The sequence below is a fragment of the Ixodes scapularis genome, unplaced genomic scaffold (assembly GCF_016920785.2).
Source record: "Ixodes scapularis isolate PalLabHiFi unplaced genomic scaffold, ASM1692078v2 PGA_scaffold4__175_contigs__length_147842914, whole genome shotgun sequence".
Classification (NCBI taxonomy): Eukaryota; Metazoa; Arthropoda; class Arachnida; order Ixodida; family Ixodidae; genus Ixodes; species Ixodes scapularis.
The window spans coordinates 115,242,247-115,261,288 of NW_024609879.1; the positions used below are offsets into that span (position 1 = coordinate 115,242,247).

General features: G+C 43.3%; 1 protein-coding gene across 2 annotated transcripts; it reads right to left on the reverse strand.

Moving 5' to 3' along the window:
* Positions 1 to 221: 221 nt before the first annotated feature.
* Positions 222 to 18,778, reverse strand: LOC115330532 (b(0,+)-type amino acid transporter 1). Of its 2 annotated transcripts, XM_040206820.2 has the most exons (7): positions 18,532 to 18,778; positions 11,169 to 11,366; positions 6,838 to 6,939; positions 5,903 to 6,163; positions 5,238 to 5,363; positions 2,180 to 2,276; positions 222 to 1,273 (listed from the first exon to the last, which is right to left on the reverse strand). In XM_040206820.2, exons 1-7 carry the CDS (start codon positions 18,533 to 18,535, stop codon positions 463 to 465), a joined length of 1,599 nt encoding a protein of 532 aa, XP_040062754.1. In that variant the 5' UTR covers positions 18,536 to 18,778; the 3' UTR covers positions 222 to 462. The 2 variants fall into 2 exon arrangements, with proteins under 2 accessions (XP_040062754.1, XP_040062755.1); XM_040206821.3 differs by lacking the exon at positions 11,169 to 11,366.
* Positions 18,779 to 19,042: the final 264 nt, after the last annotated feature.

The window sequence follows — 19,042 nt, forward strand, 5'->3', positions numbered from 1 at the left end:
AAAAAAAATATTGCACGCGCTCGCGGTAAGCACGAGGAGGGATACAACTCACGTGCCTTCCGGCGATGCCTCCCTTCTGACAGCCCCGACACCTTGCGGTACACTGTTACGTCACAGTGCACTGGCAGGAACTTTGAATTTGGCCTCGTATTTCTATTTTTTATTAAAAAAAAACTATACACCTCTATAGTGAAACAATTTTTTTGTAATGTCCTGACATGCCATTTCAACGCCTAGCATAATTTTTGTTTGGCGTGTCAGAGGCCTTTTAATGCATATACAAATATTTATTGAGGTGAACATAATATCAATGGTGAAGAAAAGCATCAAGTTTCCCTTGCGGTTTGATAATATTGACAAGCAACACGACTTTGGCTCATCAAGCGCCCTATTCGTTTTGTTTTTTGGCAAGACCCACGAAGCAAGTACTGAATATAAAACAGGCAGTGTTTCACTCGATACTTAGCCCTTCATAAGAGTAGCCTCGCTCTCCGATCTGTGTCTTAGAATGAGATCGAGCTCGTTGACGCACGCAGCTGAGTTGAGACACTTCTGCATGATCACCGAAGCAGCGTCACCACCTGGAAGTCTCATTTTGAACCTCACGAATGCGACGTAATAGATTATACCAGAAAGACAAGTGACAAACACTGCGATGTAGTGGTACCGGTAGCGATACACTTGGGACAGCGGAACAGTTGCCATCGCAATGCAAATGACAAGACGTAAGAAGACAAGGACGGTGGGAACTCGAATCGTTCTTGCTGTCTTCGACATGGACCGTCTCAGTATGAGCAACGCCACCACGCTCGCGATGTCCCAGGTCGTTTCGAACAACACGGAGGCTTCAATGAGAAACGTCACAGAACCAGTCATTGTGTACAACAGGGAGAGCACACAGCGCGTTATGATGGAGGCCAGCGGAACAGCGGTGTTGACGTGGATGTAGGACAGGAATGACGCGAGGTGTCCTTGCCTGGCCGCAGCGAATGTGATCCTGGCTGAGACGAATATCTCTGCGCAGGTAGATCCGAAGAGGCTCAAGGATATGATTAGTGGTACCAGGACGCTCAGGGAAGGACCCCAGGTTGACCTGATGAACGTGACTGCGATGGCGTCGGATGCGACGATGGTGTCGGCGTCCATGACTATGAAGAAGGCTAGGTTTGTGAGCAAGTAGGCGGCTGTTGTGATCACGACACTGGAAAAGACAGCTAGGGGAATGTTCCTCGCCGGATTCTTCACCTCTTCTGCGATGTTGTTGACAGCCCTCCTGCGATACAAAATTGAATTGCAAATTTTACACTTTTCAGTTCGCGGACATTTGCGGCGCACTTAAATCGCCGATGTTCTTTTGACATCCCCTACAAAAATATGCACTGACACCCTCGCGATGTTTTATGGCAAATGGCGCCTAGAGGGAGCATATCGCCTAGCTGAGCATATCGCCTAACAACGTCCAACCGCGGACATTCTATACATCTTCCAAGTCATCAATATAACAACCTGCTGGGGTATCTTGTAAGAAGAGTGCTTACGATTGGGGGGGGGGGGGGGGCATCTAAGACAGCTATGTTTTCAGACAAGGGAAGTTGTAAGGGGGATAACTGTAGGATATGCTCCTACAAGGATATAAAACCTCAGAAACTAAGTTTCTGAAGGGAGTATCGCTACTACTCTGCAGTTCCTTATTTTCGTCTCCCTGTACGGTGGACTACTGCCAAGAATACGCAGCATCATCGTATAGTTCTAGGCAGTACGCAGCGATGTTGCGGGGAAAGCAGCCGCCTCGGTGCCTCCGAGGCGACATCGCCGTCCTACGGATCCCCAGGTGGCGGGTTCGAATCCCGACCGAGGTGCCCGCAATATGACGGAGGCTTATTGCGGAGAAGGCGCCGTGTGACCCGAGCTTTCGGTTGCACGTCAATTAATCCTCAGTCCTCCGCTGGTATGTGCCAGATGCCCGTCGTAGGTTTGGCACGTAAAGTTAATATTTTTGTATAAGAATAAATTTTCGGTCAATTTATAAAGAGACAATAAAAATATTCAAATTTTAAGACAATAAAACATTAGTGGCATTGTTTTCTGAATTAGAACCTCACCAGCGTGAAAAATCTCGTCCAGCTTTGGTAATATATATTGCGTGATATTAATGAGACAAAGTAGCAAATTAACTTACCATCCTGAGTATGTGTAGGCAGCACCATAAAAGGCTGCTGCAACATCGCCCGGTGAAATGTTGTCACTTGAGTATGATGGATCTTTGATGTGATTCACTTGTGGGATAGAAACAAAGAACATTAACCGAATGGACAGTCGAAGGGCATCAACTTTCTCTTTTTACAGCGAAGCTGTTTATGACTATGGTTCTGTGGATTTTTCGTGTGCGCCAACAAAAACTCAGGGCCCGAATTTTTAATGCAAAATCGCTTCATTCTATGCAAAAGTTTGTACGTCTCATCACTTTGACATGCACTTTCAGTAGATTAGGTATCAATAGGCACCGTTTTCACGATCAGTAGACTCTCAGGTAGATAATAAAGGTTTCTCAAACATCGGCCATGTCTATGCTCGCACCACCCTCTCTTTGTTGTCGTTCCAAGCGCTTGCGTGCCTAGTTTCCTTCCGCTCTCCCGGGGTAGCAGTCCCCTCGCGCGTGTCTACTTTCCGCCGGGTGGCGGTCCCGTTGCGCGTGTCTGGTTTTTTCCGGCTCCTCGGGGCGGCGATAGTTCCTACCTTTGTTGAAAATCCTGTGTCAGGTCTGTGTCGTGCGCTAAACAGCTTCGCTGGTAATTTTTATATTTACATGACTTTTATATTTAGCTATATGTCAAGAAACCTTTATTACGACACAACGAGGCGGCGGTTAAATGCTTTTTCTCTCACTGATGTCTTGAGCTTTCTAAAGGTTTCGATGAAATATTTCAACCAGATCTCAAATGAAGTGTGGGTGGTAAATGAGAAAATGCAAAAGCACATAATATTTGTGCGTGACAACAAACGTTTCATTGAAGCCTATAGATCTGTTTCGTGAACTCTCGTCCCCAGTCACATAATAGGCATATCCGGTATGGGTGACGAAAAAATAATAAAACGTTTCAACCTGTAAACAATAAAAAGTAGAGCGGAGGCAAAACGAGAATGTGTGACGGTTACGCTTATATTTTGAATGTCTTCTACTGGCGCGGCGACGGCAAAACAATGTTTTCTCCCATACTGGAAGTGACGATGCGGTGGCGCTGTTGTCGGCACGGCGCATGCGTAGAAGCTTCACCTCACGCGAATCTGGTGTTCAGCCCACGTGGAGCACCCACACATTCCCTGGGGCGAACGCTTGCTTGGTCGTAAACAGCGTGACAGTGTAATCGATTACAATTACTATTACTCTTGGATAAAAGGTATTCGATTAGATCACTTGATTACTTAACGGCAAAAGTAATTGGACATTACTTAAAGAAGTGATCGTTACTTTTCCGATTACTTTATTGTGTGAAGACACATCTTTAGCGCTCATTACAATGAACTACTTCCAACGTATATTTCACATTTGCACAAGTATTGAAGAAGGAAAACTGGCTCCCTCTTCGTGGTCCTTGCACCTTCACAATGCGGACACAAGCATAGAATTCGTTTGAAGACGTTTAATGATTTGGGCGTTCGCCAGTGTGTGTGTGTGTGTGTGGGGGGGGGGGGGGGCAGCGGAGGGGGTTCTAGATCTTGTTAAGCTTGAGCAAGGGTTGTCGCTCAAAGTTTGCGTCGCTCATTTTATTATTCGCATGTGGATGAGCTCGCATAAGAGCAGCAGCTCCAGGATTTGAAACGGATCATGTGTAGTATCCATTAGCGGAAGAGATCGCCCCGACCACTTCTCAACTCGAAACATTGCTTGTCACAAAGACCACGTGGGGGAAATTAAAAAATATTTCAACTGCCTTTGTTAAATTTTGCATCCGTTTTAGGCATTCTTCGGTTCTGGTTCTCCTACGGGCTGCGAGTATAGGTACCCTAAGCAGGATTTTTTTATTTATTTTATTTGTGTGTGTGTGTGCGTGAGGGGGCTAGTTTGAACGAAGGACTCACAAAGCTACATTCTGCTTTCTCAAACTTCGCCCTGAATGGCCTTTGTCACGCACTGTGGCTTCCCTGGGGCTTCCCCACTCCCAGTCCCAGCTAAAAAAAAACGAAAAAAAAAAAAAAAAACCGACATTTTACAGAAACTGTACATAGAAAGAGATTGACCTCGTTTCCTACAGCTCCGCAAAAAAAACTTTCTTTTTTTCCGTTCGAAAAAAAAAAGAAGCAAATTTTATTTTTGTCAGTTCATAAAAAAAGCGTGTGCCGGGGGAAAGGGGGGGGGGGGGGGTCCTGTGGACAAATTGTAACGGTTACAAGTAATTTTATTACTTCAAAAAGTAATAAGATTACTCTTGTGTTTACTTCCTAATAAAAGTAATCAACTGATTACAAAATTACTCCAAAAAGTAATCGATTACAAGTAATTCGATTACTTATAATGCGTACGGTACAAGTCTGGAATACATTCATTAAAAAAGTAAACACAGGAGTAGCCTGATTACTTTTGGAGGTACTAAAATTACTTGTAACTATTTTCCCCTACCTTTTTACCTGCTGTCTTTTTTCTACCAAGAAAATCCTCGAGCCACGTCTCCGACTACACTCAGTTGCACCTTATGTTGTACCGCAGGGAAGGCTTGAAGCGCGAGCTCATAGCGTTGGCAGCTGCTTTTGGTGCACGATAGCTTGTGCCGCCGAGATGTGCCCTATAGCAAGGGGCTCGCGCATTTAGCATTTCCTGCGGTACAACACAAAGTGAAACAGAGTATACGGGATGTTTTATAAAACATCGGTCAATAGACCGATCTCACTAAGCATTCTACGCATGCGTGACGCCGCCATAACTGTAGTTCAAAAGAGGTAGGCGCCCGTGAACGAGGCAGCTCGTGTCGTCTCGTGCTTTGCTCGCGCCGACCTCCAGCTCGATACTTGCGCGTGCAGAAAAACTACAGCTCCCACGATGCTTGCCATTAGCTGAGTTATGCTTCAACCTCTATGCCTTCGATAGCGCATTTCTACGCATGGTGAAGTGCATTCTTCGTTTGTGAATGTTATGCCTGCCATTCTGTTGATCCGAGAACTATTTACCGTTGAACTACATGTTAGCTGTGCATAATGTTAAATGCCACTAACAAATTCTTTGCAATCAAGATAGGCCTTACCTTTAAATGAGTATAATATGCCGGTCATGATTATAACCAGTAACAAGGTACATTTTAGTCCAGAAAAAATGTCTTGAACTCTTGCCGAAATGGAAACAGAAAACGAGTTTGCTGCATTTGCTGCGACTGAAAAGGAGACCATGTAAGACACAAGCACATGAAACTAAGCGTGAAACAATTCGCAGAATAATGATAGTCGCTGACATCCTAAGAAATGCAGCTGGCGTGACTTCTTATGTTCACATTTCTTTGCTTATTGATTGATTGTTATTCATTCTATTGGTAACTCCGCGATCTCGTTGGCCACATAGCGATAATGCAATGCTTCCCACTCGACGCGCCCTGCGTTTCTCATGCTGCCATTACCCATAGATAGGTGGCGCACGCCGCCGCCCGATTCAAATGAATTTAGATTTATATATTCACCCATTCATGACGGCGTTGCGTTGTTCGTTCTCGAGACCTGTAGAACGCCAGCTACCTCCCAGTAACAATGAGCATAGAGAGAGAGGCACTACTTGCTGCGGCCAAAGCCAGCGAGCTAGTCAGGCAGAGATAATCCACCTTTTGCCTTTTCCCCTGGAGACCTTGCGTCCAATTAAAACAAACAAACAAACAAACAAACAAACAAACAAACAAACAAACAAACGAACAAATATTCTCACTGATGTACAGCAAGGCGATCAAGGCAGTTGCTCCGTTAGGTGGCGTGCATTCCGGATACAGTAGGCTTAGAACGTATGCGGAGAACGTCAGGCCTTCGACAGAGATTGACGTGGGATCTAACATGGCCATGCAACTCCAGGCGTAAAGAAACGCCGGAAAGTCGCCGTACGTCCCCAACGCTTTCCCGGCTGCCGAAAAGTACGCGTAGTCGCCACCAGATGCCGGTAGCAGTGCCCCCAGTTCCACGAAACAGAAAGCTCCTGCGTGTAAAGAGGGTATTAAGTTATCTTCGTTTATACGTCAAGAATTTCGACAGTGATCTTGTATTGACAAAGAAAAATATCAAATGTTTCCTTTTCTTTTAGAATATTAGACACTTGTTTTGCCAATGTAAATATAACGAGAGGTGACAGGAAACTGGTTTTCGATAAAATAAAGGATGACTACATGCTTCGTTTTACCTTATGGTGGACCACGGCCAACACAACGAATCATCGGAGTCAACTCAATGACCTGCGAGTCTTTGGACAGGCTCAAAGGGCAAAAGCAATAAGCCGACTTCCGCTCGCTTATTGCTTTTGCGAGGCGTTGTGGAGACTGCAACACATGCAGTGAGTCCCTCATCCCGGGGCCAGCACATGCACGCGATAAGGGACGGCATGTGTATAACACTGTCCCGCGCATTGGCATGCGCATATGTGACCGACAAACACCAAGTCTCTCTCTCTCTCTCTCCCCCCCCCCCTCCCCCGCCCCCCAAAGAAATGCTACCGCATTTAAAAGCTGTCAAAAGGCTATACAGAGTTTTTGATAACGCTTAAAGATTTGTAAACGTATTTCATTTTTTCTCTATTTTTTTTTCTTCTAAAATCTTCGAGTCATAAGTAATATCCCAGAAATTCACGCTTCGATTTGACCGAATGGAATTGCTTACCAATAAGGCTGTTTAATCCAGCGGCCGTCCACACCAACAAAGCAATTTCTACGGAACCTGCATTTTTCAGCACTGTTCCCGGCGACACAAATATCCCAGTACCTGTGTTCAAACAAAACAAAAAAAGCAAAAACAACGAATATGTCAGGCCTACTCCAGGAAATCATGCAGAGCGCCATTTTCAACTGCTAGTTTAGAGACGAAAAGAAATGCTCTGGTATTGGACGTTCTAATTTTTGTACCGTTCCACTTAATCCATCACCACACCACCACCACAGCCCCCACCACCACCACCACCACCATCATCATCATCATCATAATTTCCTTTTCTTGAAGTACCAAAAGGTTACAAGGGGTAAGCATACTTATATACCAAATACCAATCAACACACCTTCACAAACGCTAGAACTGAAATCTATATAGGGGGTTAGAGAGGAAGAGGGTAGTGGCAGCTGCAAACTGTTACTGCTATTTATGGAAACAATGTGGTCTGGTATAGTGCGTTCCAGTTTTTTATGGTCAATGGTAATGCAGACGTTTCCTAAGCAACTGTGAACAATGAAATTCCACGTAATTTGCGAGAATGGTCGAGACTAGACAAAATTCGCTGAGTACGTTATAGTAAAGGGTATTTTAGATGCTTTTGTGACAAAATATTAAATGAAGAAGAAAGAGGCGAGACACACTCTAGCGAAGAGAATCTGAATTGAGGCTGGTTGACCGGCGTAATCCTGATGTGTTATATGCGCTTTCGGCCGTGATACGAGAAACTATAAGCACCCTTCGCTGAAGAAATGAGATGCAGGTCGAATGCCATGTGATGTGTTGCACTGGTGATGACACGCGTCTCTAGCAGTTTAAGATGCAATATTGTTTATAACATGCATTTTGGAGCGAATTTAGATGCGTGTCGCCAGCTATTCACAGTGGTTCGCTTCAAATCCGTGAAAGGACAACCGCGTCCTCAACTACAGTTAAAGCACATTTCCATGTTACTTTTGGTATAATATTGGTATACTTTCACAAAAGTAAAATTTTAGATGCCAGTTTAAGTAGGCGCGTTAACCCTACCACAAATTACTAAGTGCAATAAACGCCTAGTGAGTATAGACATCGGAGGTTGAAAGCATATTCATGATGTATCTTTTCCTGATGTGTAATTTTTCTTTTTTCGTACAAGTACAAACTTAGTCCTAAGACGTAGGAAAAAAAAAAACAAAAAACAACCGGACAGTACAATGAAGTCTCTAACAGAGAGACTTCGTTGTACTGTCCGTTTTTTTTTCCTACGTCTCAGGGTTACTATGGATATCATTCACCAGCTCGCCTGTATTTTTTTTACCGTTCTTACAAATTTAGTACACCTTTCTTCTAGCTTCTAACCAAATAATCCGACTTTTATTAAGCTTGTGATTATCCTTACTTTCAGTAAAACAGTTTCTGCAGCACAGATTAAAAAAAACAACAGAGAAAGTGTATCTCAGGTGAATATTTGTACTGGACGGGCGAGATTCATTATTTGAGGCATAAATCAGCACTAAACACGTTTAAGCAGTCTTAAAAGGCCGCTATTTTATTTCTTTGGGCAGCTTCTGTGTAGCTACAATTATTACACATAACGACGGAAAGTTCTATTGCAGCTTAATTAATACACTCCAGTGAAAAAAAAAAAGAACACAGTAAAAATAATACAGGACGACTGCAAATGGTAAGTCATCAAGCAGATATTTTTTGCTTGATCTAGCAATAGTATGAAGTATTTGTTTTGTTGTAAGATGCAGTATAATGCGTTTTCAAAGGTACCAGTGTATGCGGCAAAGAAACACTTATTCAACGTTCCAACGACAACCATACATTTTAAGTAACCTCTCTGCGCTGTAGACAGTAAACGTAGCACGTTGGCCCTTCCACGTGACAACGGCTCCCGCACAAAGATTGTCTTTTTCCCAATGTTATAGCATAAGATAATCTTTTTTTTACGAGTCAAAAAACTTTCGGTGCTTATTTCTTGGTCTGTATACGTGCTCAAGGGACCAGTATCACATCGGACACACCAATCTCTTGTAAAAAAAAGGCAAGGAAAGAAATTTTAAACCAAATTAAACGATTATCAAAGGGAGCCTGGTGGATGTCGCTAAAGCCTTTGTAATGCCCGTTTAGGAACCTTGACAGGTAGTTACGATGACTGTCTCGCCTAGAACTATAGACCGTTTTATTGAAAAAGGGCGAGAGAGAAGAGGGAAAGGGCTACTGGCGCTTTCCTTCTTGCTGGTGCGTTAGAAAGACTGGGAGTCCCGGATGAGAGGCTTCGCCGATGTTGGGTGTATGCATCGCCCGAACTTCGTTCGCACTTTCTTCTTTGTTTTAAACTTCCAAAGTACCGCCCAGTGAGAATATTTGAATGCGGCTCATAGATTGGACCCAAGCATTGCGTGGGCACTCGATATGGGCTCGTGATAATTGATAGCTCGGGGAGCATTCGGGTAGTGGCCCGTGTCCAATCGCTGCAATGACGACGATACCCGAACCATAACAATGTCTGGAACTCAGCGGGTGTCCTGTGCTTTGCCAACCCAGCGCGTGGCTATGATCAACACTGGCGGCATATAATCGGCTCCAGATCACGTGGCCGCTTGTTCTGGCTTCGAGTTGAGAGGGTGAACGGTGCTCGTTTTTCTTAAATTTTTTTCTGGAACTTCTATTGCGTGGGGTGAAAAACGAACGCGTGTTTCATAGGTCATTAACGTCAGGGATCCGTTCTAAGCGGTATTTGCGCAAAGTGGAAAACTCGTTGCATCGCCCCTTTAAGGCAGTACCGTCGATGAACGCGGGGTACGCTCGCAAGGTGCGTGCAAGCTTTCTCGTGATAATTTTTTGTTTCAGCTTGTAAAGTTTTTTAACTGAATTTATCTGAATATTGATATCTTGAAGTGGTGACACTGACTCGATTTTATCCTTATCATTTGCAACACTTAGTTGAAGGCTCATTTCCGCCGGCGGGTGTGGCTTGAAATTTTCGATAATTTAGTTCCATCGGTTTCATCGGAGCCATGAACCTATATTCCGTCGGAGCCGTGAACCACCGGAGCCATGAGTTCCATCGGAGCCGTGGACCTATATTGACCGTCGCAACACGACTAGATTCTTTTTATTTTCAAACTTAGTACGTAATTCAGCAAGAAAGAAACCTTAAATTTATGTTGCTGAAAGTTGAAACATATGCTCATGCATCGATTTCGAATCGCTGAATCATTGATCGACTCGCCCCGGAAATAGGACCATCTCGACTTTGCTGTTTTCAGTTCTCGACAAACGACACACTCGTCGGTGCGGGATCCTCAAATAAAACTTTTATAGACACCTTCAAGCGGGAGTGAGCTCTCTACGGGTTGCCTTCCGGGCGCTTGCCAGAGCGGGCCATTTAAAACGAAAAGTACAGCCATCAGGGCTCAAAATACAAACGTGTGATTGTCATTTACGAATATTGCGGATCATACGAAGCATCCCTTTAAAGCGATGGCTTTGTATAGGGAACCTTCCGCGAAAAATTGCTTGCTCGTTCTTGTCGTACCGTAGGAAAGATTGAAAAGGGAGGGGGGAGTCTAGGCTTCCTTCGCCGTCCCTTTCCCCTCTCTCCCCCGTCCCTCCTACGTTGCGGCCATCACGAGCATGCCCTTTCTCATCAACCCTATCAAGTGATAATTCACCTTTCACAAGAAAAGCTGTCTATTAGTTCTCCTAATGGAATTGTGTTAGATAATCTTATTACTTTTATGCATATTTTTAAAGGCCCAAAATGCTTTTCAACGAACCGCCCTTCCCCCTCCCTTTATCCCCAAATCCTGTCCGTGTACTTCCCGCTAAATTTATCGGGGCAAATTTACGTCACGGGACCTAAACATAAATTCGTCTTCCTTGATAGATTCAGATGGAAAATTGTTGTCATGTGACATGTGCACCAGATCAGTCTCCCCGCTACATTTAGGAGGAACATTGATGTCACGTGACTTGACGTCGTGGACTTATCAACGAATTCAGTTTCCCCGCTAAATTTGGTGGGGAAATAGATGTCAACGTGACGTATTCACCAAATCAGTTTTCCCACTAAATTGTGATAAATTATAGATTCTTAACTTCCCGAATCGACTGCATAAGGCCGTCTAAACAGATTTAAACCATTGCTCCTTAAATGCTGCATTTCATGCGTTATAAGACTTCGAACGTCACTGCAATTCTTTTTTTACTGAAAATTTGCACAACTATTACACCGAGGAATCCTACTATAACAAAAGTGAATACAACATGCAGGGAGTAGTTGAAGATACCGTACCTATAATACTTCCAAGCAGTAATGTGATGCTGCTGAAGAGGCCAACTCCTTTCTTCAATCTTAAGACTTTTTGAGGTGTTTCTTCGGGGTCCGATGAACTGTCACTAGTTCCGTATCTCGGGACCGCTTCGTACGTGTCGTTCACCACCTTACTCCTAATTTTGTTGACGGCCTTTCTTAGCTGTCTTCGGGTGGCTCCTATAAAAACAAGACATGTTTCAAGTGATATGCTCTGATGATATAAACTGACCTGATCATCTGCATCAAGTTAGGGTAATAATAAACCGGTATGATTTCCTTAGACTACACATGTCAGTCCCTATGGAATGCTTTGCCCTAGAAAACGTCTCAGCACGTATGCCCCTAGAAAGTCTTAGTCTCTAGAAAGTGTTAGCCACTATAAAAGTCTTAGCCGCTCAAGACATATCTAAGCATCTACGTGAGTCTTTGCCCTTATAAAAGTCAGCCCGTATGAAAGACTAAAGCAGTGTGAATGTTTTAGCTCATATCAAAGTATTAGCCTCTGTGAAAACCATCGATGATATAAAAGTCTTAGGCCCCGTGAAAATCTCTGCCCATATAAAAGTGTTGGCACCAACCAAAATCAGCTCTCATGAAATTCCCAACCTAAGTAGAAACCTAAAGCCCTACGTGACTTTTAGCCCGTATGAAAGTCCTAGCTAGGACTTTCATACGGAAGTCTTAGCTTCTATGATTGTATTAGACCGATATGAAGGGCTTATACCATATGATGGTCTTAGCGCCTATGAAAGTCTTAGCCGGTATTAAAGTCGTCGCCTCTACGGATGTTGAAGCACCATACTCGGGTATACTGCTAAAAGTAGTATTCTGTTTTAATGCTAGCTCACTGTATTTGAACAGTTTAAATAGTATAACCCGCTTTACGAAATTACCGTGCCGATAATTAGGGCGTCAATAATTGCATTAAACATATAATGCGATCAAGTGCTTCCGTGATTTAGCCTACCCATATCGAAACATCAGACGGTATATTTGGTAGAGCCGTTGAAATTATTCAATTTACGTACGTGTCCTAAGATGATGTGCATCTCTTAGAAATTAACAGAGATCTCTAGGTCAATAGAATTCCAATATTTTAGCAGTCGCTTTTTCGAATGTACATAAAGCGTCTGAGAAATGAATGAATGAAAGCTTTGATTTTTACCTAAGCCAAGGCTTCCTCAGTATTAATATAAAATATTTGTTAACGGACTCTCATCTTCTTGATTCAATCTTACGTGAAATCCCTTTATATGGTTAAATAATTCAAAATATAAATGTAAAGATATTTCGTTTCTCAAGATTTACAACCTGTAGGAAATGAATGACTGCACACGGTCAAGGAGATTTGTATTGCTCCTCCTGTGACAATTTTTCCTTCACGAGGTTGAGTTATATGTTTGTAAGAAACATGCAAAAGTCGCTCGTATTTTAAAATTTATAAATAAATATAACATGAAGACCCATATTCTTTCTTCATATTTTGCTCGTAGAATAAAGAGCAATTTTTTGGCATCATGGTTAGAAAAACGGCAATCTACAATGCGCGACATTGTTCGCACGAACAAACAACCGCCTGTTTTTCCTGTGTTTATGCTGAAATTTAAAAGCTTTCATGAAAATTACCATGGTGATTGAAAATGGTCACTTAGTGCACTAACCTAAAAGGAATAATTTAGTGCCTGACGATAGGTTTTCGAGAAAAAAAAATTCCGAGGACGCCTAAGCACTTCTTATGAATTGTGAGTGCGAAAGCATTAACGGCGCCGAGAGGAGCAGAAGCGGCCGCAGCGCCGGCAGGGAGTGCGGCGGTACACAGCTCAGACCCGCTCCGCCGTGTATTCCGATACCTGACAACGATGGTGGATTTTGCCTATACACGTGGCGCATTCCTTCAAGCAGCGCGCCATGTCTTTTTATAGCACATGGCGCTGCGGCGGTGACATCACTCTCCCCCACTGCGCAGGCGCAACGAAGCTTGCCGGCTTCACGACGGCTTCCGTGACGAAGCATTGTGTTGCTGTGCTTTTGCTTGTGTTTTCTTTTTTTTAGTTTCTGAGGCCCGCTTGCTTTGACCGCGAGCTGCGCGGCACCTAGTGGCACCTGCTTCCGTGGCAAAGCATATATGATATGACGCGTCGCAGCCAATTTGCGTTTTTCGCGGTTAGGGTTTTTTTATGTCTCATTTATACGCGGTTACAGACGTCGCCGGCTCCGCTTCACTAAACAATTAAAGCTGTCGCATAAAAAAAAAATCGGTGTTGTATTTTTGTTAACAGTGTGCCGGAGAGTGCACAAGTTGAGAAGAGCTACAATTGGAACCTGAAAGTCTACCAGAAGTGATGCGCGTTTTAGGTATTTTAATTTAAAGTAAACCATGAGGAATGCCTGGATAGCCCCAAATAAGATAACGTAAATTTCGACAAAAAATATATATAAAGGTAAGGAAACCAGAAGAAATGAAACGCCTGTGAAGCTTGTGCATCGAGTCGATCTCGAGAGCAGCTGTGTTTTGAATTCTCCTGCTGATGCTAGCGAACAAAGACATGAAGCAGAAATGGCATCTGTGCTTCAACAGCTGCGTTTCTGAATAAATGATATCGCGATGGCTTCTTTATAGACGCTTGTAATCTTTTTTTTTTTTTTTGCTGCCTCGGAAGTTTTTTTTATGCACCTCCTGTTTTGGCCAGGAGGCGCTGCGGAAAAACTAGAGTTCCCGTAAGAAAAACAGGCTTGTAGCGCACCCTTCGATTTGTTTGTCGGTATTGGGTAGTACAAACTTGCGCATTCGAATTTGTCCCACGTGAAAACGTTAGCCGGCGATATGAATTCCCCCCTTGCAATTGTTTTACGGCACGGAATGGAGCCGATTTCTAATGTGGAAAGCTTCTTTCGTTCCTCAAAACTTCGCAGAGCGAAGAAACTCGGTGATGCATGCTACTGCAAGCTGCGTCTACGCCATACAAGAAGCCGCAAATTAGGTGTAGGCGCGCTGTCACTCGCAAAAACAGCGATCTTCCTGCAATGTCGAGCTTGAGGCGAGCATTACGAGATACGTTAACGCGCCTTGTAAGCAAAAGCTGTCAAACTGCAGTCCCTAGCTGCGTACAGCCAACACCATCAGCTGACGACCAACCTCAAAAATGCACGAAAGCAGACGCAAGCGATTGAGCGGCGACCGGCCGTCTGTCGGCCGAGCAGTTCCTATACTCCACGCCGCTTCTCGAGATATTGCAGCTTTTCTTACGCATTTGAGCTGTAAGCTTGACGCAACATAAGATCTGCATTCTGCACGTGCTCCTTGTCCTCTGTTGGTGCGCGCGGACACTTGTCTTTTCAAAGGAAAGCTCTTGTTGGACGCGGCCCTTTTACTGCTGATCTCATGTTGCAAAAGGATTTTCGACTTTTCAGCGCACAAATATTACACACACACACACTAGAATTTGAACAAACACACTACATGCACACTGCTCGGTGTGTATGTTGTGTGTTTATTCAGATTACAGTGTGCGTGTGATATTTGTGCGCTGTGAAGTCAGCAACATGTTCAAACAACTCACCCAAGCTGCAGTTCTGCAAAAGATGTAGTTCAATCGTATCGCTCCACTGGTCAGACAGTATAGCGTGTTCCTGTTCGTAAAATTTGCACGACACGCGTTTGCATGCCACGGCCGTTTGATCGAGTGGCCATGCTTAGCAAAACAACCTGGGGTCCGAGAAAAATAAGTCTCGCTTACTGAGTGCGCTGGGCGGCTAGTATCGTACCCTCCGCTCGACTTCGTACGGTTTCGATGGGAATCTGAAGAAGTTTACTCCGGGGTTTTTCCTGTTCTTGACAGTTGGCGACGTAACAGTGCCGTCGACGGCGACGTTTCGAACGCATTAAGGCCGCGCTGCTTGCTCCCGGTTTCGACATGCTTGGACGTAAGAGAAATTACTAGCTTGGGGCGAATTCGGGTTCACGGGGTAACGTTGTGCGATGACGACTGAGGGTGACACATTCTGAGTCGTGACCACCCGAACGCGCATAAAACAGCTGCGTGCAGAGTTAAAGACCCGCCCGAACAGGTTCGTTATTGTGCGGGGCCGCGGGACTTGTACTACTCAGTCATTCTATCGCCCGACATCGGAGGGCGCCACGATACACTCAAAACTTAAGCGCAGGAGGCCTATACCGAATACTGAATATTTTGTTTTGTCGGCACGTGCGATGCAGAAAGCACAAAATACAGACATCTCATAAAAAAACTCAGCTGCACGCCTCCAGAAAAACGTAAGTGCAAAATTGAATGGCATTTTGACGGCTCGTACACCCAAAAACAAAAACTAAGCTTTATTTTTTCTTGGTGTGTTTGTGTATTTACATTAGTTGTAGCAGAGTTTTTATATAAGGCAAAGCGGTCAAGTTCGGGTCCATGTCGGCAAAACATCGAATTAGTTGCATTATAAGATTCAAATACAGATAGATGGTGCTATACTCAAAATATCGCATTTTGCCCCACCCTTTACAAGTGTTGTGCCCGTTACCGAAAATAAGTAACGAAATAGTGTTACTTGTTAGTTTTGAAAAAAAAAAAAAGCTAACGCGTTACAGAGCTCCGTTACCAGTTTTTAAATGTAACGAAATACGCGAGTCGTACTTGCCATGACTAATGGAAGTTATTTTTACGTTAGTTTGTCGTTACTTTGCGACTCACTGTTAGTATATGGCGTACATGAAGGCTGTTTACAATAACCCGCCTCTATAAACTTCAGCAACAATACACTTTTACAGACGAATTATTTATTAATTTTTTTATTTGTATTTTGCACCCCAGAGGAGTGGGGTACAGATCATATTTATACGTTGGAAACTCACACAAAAAGCACGAGCCAGCGAGCAATATAAATAAACAATTCAAAACAATACAAAATAATAACATTTCAATAACGTGAGAAATGCTTACAAAGAAATTCATATTGCATTACTCAGATTAATAAACGATTCACTGTCGGCACGATGTTTAATGTATATCCTCGAACACGTGACGTGAAGCTTTGCGAGCGCGATTCGGAGAACTGAACCTTGCTCATTGCACCTGCCTGGAAAGAAGAAACCTTTATGAAAAGAACGACTGGATGCACGCACCGTTACGGACGCAAAATAGACCTCTTCGTGTAATCAAAGTTAATCCGCTAAAATTAACGCGATTTTATTCCATCCCAAACCAACGTCGCAATTCCAATTAACGACACGTCAGCACCAGGCCACCCCTGACACACTTTTTTCTTATTTTGGTTCAAACCGTGGAAACGTCAACGCCTTCAAACTTAGAGTTTATCCTCCCTGTTGCTGACTGAACGAGAATTTATTTGTTTTGTAGAGAATATGTGACCAGCTGGAGTAGCTAGGGACGCTGAGGCAAAATGCTTCAAGTGGCGGCAGGCTGAATTGCCTTCTGAACGGATATGTCGCTTTCCAGCGAGGCGGATGCTCAGGGTATGGCGACGGTGCAGCTGCGGTTGCGCTGTCGACGACACTGCACATGCGCAGAAGCTTCAGTTCACTCGAATTTAATTTCTGCGCAGGCGCAGTGCCCACACCTGGTGTGGGAAAACGCCGGCTTGTTTGTAAACAGCGTGTCGGTCTATACAAAAATTGCACTAAGAACGCTTAGGGTAATTCCGCGCTGCAATTAGCGAAGGAGTCTGAAATGACGCCGCTTATGAAGAGCTTTGTTGGGGTTACTTTGCCCCTTTTACGTAGTGTACAGAATCAAAAGTATTTTGTTTTTAAACAATCATGCGGTCATTTTCAAACGAAAGTATTGAGTAACGGGTAACGTAATTTGATCGGAGATTCCATAAAATAATAACGACATTATTTTACCTGTTAGTAATTCGGGATTCTAACGAGTACGTTGGTACGTTAGTAAAAAAAAACTAACGCGTTATTAGTAACGTCATTACTTGAACGCGTTAGTTCCAACACTGCCCTATACTAAACTGCTACGGATTTCTGAGCAAACATTTTGAGAATACTTTTGAATTTTCAAATAACATTGTGTAAATTTTTTTGAAGTGTCTGAGCAAGCGTGCATTAATTACTGTATTATATTTTATGTATCAACAACTGTACCCTTGTCACCTAATCCCCCCCCCCCCCCCCCCCCCCCACTCCCCCCTGTAATACCCTTCGGGGCCTTGAGGGTAAATAAATAAATAAATAAATAAATAAACAGTTGTCACCAGAAGAAGAAAAACTTGAAATAAAATAACTGTTACTTACAACTGTCATTTTACAAATAGAAAAAATAGAGAGAGTGAGAGAGAGATAGAGAGAGCGTTCAAACATCCATGATTTTCAAAGGGTTCTATTGCTCTATTTATTAGAGCTCTCAAATCGTTTGAAGAGGTTTAGGGGTCACAACATGTTTGAATATAACCGTTCAATTACGTTCTTGTGAGTATAAAGCGATATCTTGTTTAAAAAAATTAAAATTATATGTTTTTAATATAAGAATAAGCACCGTACTTGCCGTACTTGGAAGTACGTGACTCACAATTAAAAGTTCTCTTAGTTTCGGCCTTAATATAACGTTTACGTTTTTTAATTAACATTAAATAAACATTTGAGAGCGCATGGCTTCTACAAAATGTTTTGATAAAGGATTTCTCTAAAGTGTAGGAGGAAACACTAAATAGGCACCACGTAATATTTTATTTAAAAAATAAACGCTTACGTAATACTAGATGTGTTGTCGACAACAGATGAACATTAATAGAACATTCTGCTTAATCACGTTGAAGCTTTGGCATACAGCAATTTCGATCCGTTACGAACTACCGGTTATGGGAAAATAGCAGGTTAACATCATTATATACCAACAACCATCACCCGCCACAAACGGGAAACATATACCGAGACTCACGTATTGTATTGCACTACATCGCAATAGTTATTAAAGCCATAAACCATAAATGGTTCCGCGAAAGTTTGGTGTTTCATTTGTGGAGAAATCCAGTGTGAAAAAAATTATACGGCTAATTAGGGACCATTTCAAACATACTTTGCCATTGTAAACTGCAAACTTGGAGATGTTCAGCGTCTCAAGCACTTTCTCGATTTTATTTCTCCTGTCAAAAGAAAGAAAACGACGCCTAAGGGCGCTTGGTGCCAATTTAAGGTGCATACAATCGCTGTCTGTGTTTGAGTGTATCAAAGCCTTCAGCTCTTTTCTAACAACCATTCTTATTACGGATTCGTTTCACTCATCATAAAGCAAAAAAAAAAAAAAAAAAAAAAAAAAAAAAAAAAAACAATCTACTCACCTATTTACAACCTAGATGTATACGTACTCACCCATAATTCTTGAGAAAGAGTTCCGCCTTCACGCCTTGATCCTCAGCTTGTTCGAACGAGCTGCATCATCTAGCGGCGACATATAATCCTGCGGTAACTCATAAGCAACGATATCTTATGAGATGCGTATTCCACACACACACGCACATATATACATGTCGCCTAATTCCCATGCTTAGGTCTTCCGCTCATCTTAGGGTGCTCAGTTCGGTTGCAAGTATATAAAGTCTACAAGTCGAGCTACAAGAGCATGCATGAACGTCCACAGTTTACGCTATCAAATTCTAACATGCCACCACCTGCCAACGAAGATGCCGCTAGAAGCCGGGCTTCGGATCCAACTTTGGCTATAACTCTGGCTACGACTGAGGCTATGGCTGTACACACAGCTGCGGCATTGGATCTAGCCGAGGAAGTAGCTGCGCACCCAGGCAGCCCAGGCAGCACAGCTGCGTCTGGTATATTTACAAAAAGCATCACGTGTGCCTAGATGTTAGAGTGCTTCCAACTG

Excerpts from the sequence above, each read along its gene's own strand:
- LOC115330532 (XM_040206820.2), bottom strand. Across the intron at positions 6,940-11,168 it reads ACTGCTTGGAAGTATTATAG|GTACTGGGATATTTGTGTCG; the intron begins GTACGGTATCTT and ends GTTTGAACACAG. Across the intron at positions 5,364-5,902 it reads GATCGCCTTGCTGTACATCA|TCGCAGCAAATGCAGCAAAC; the intron begins GTGAGAATATTT and ends TCTCCTTTTCAG.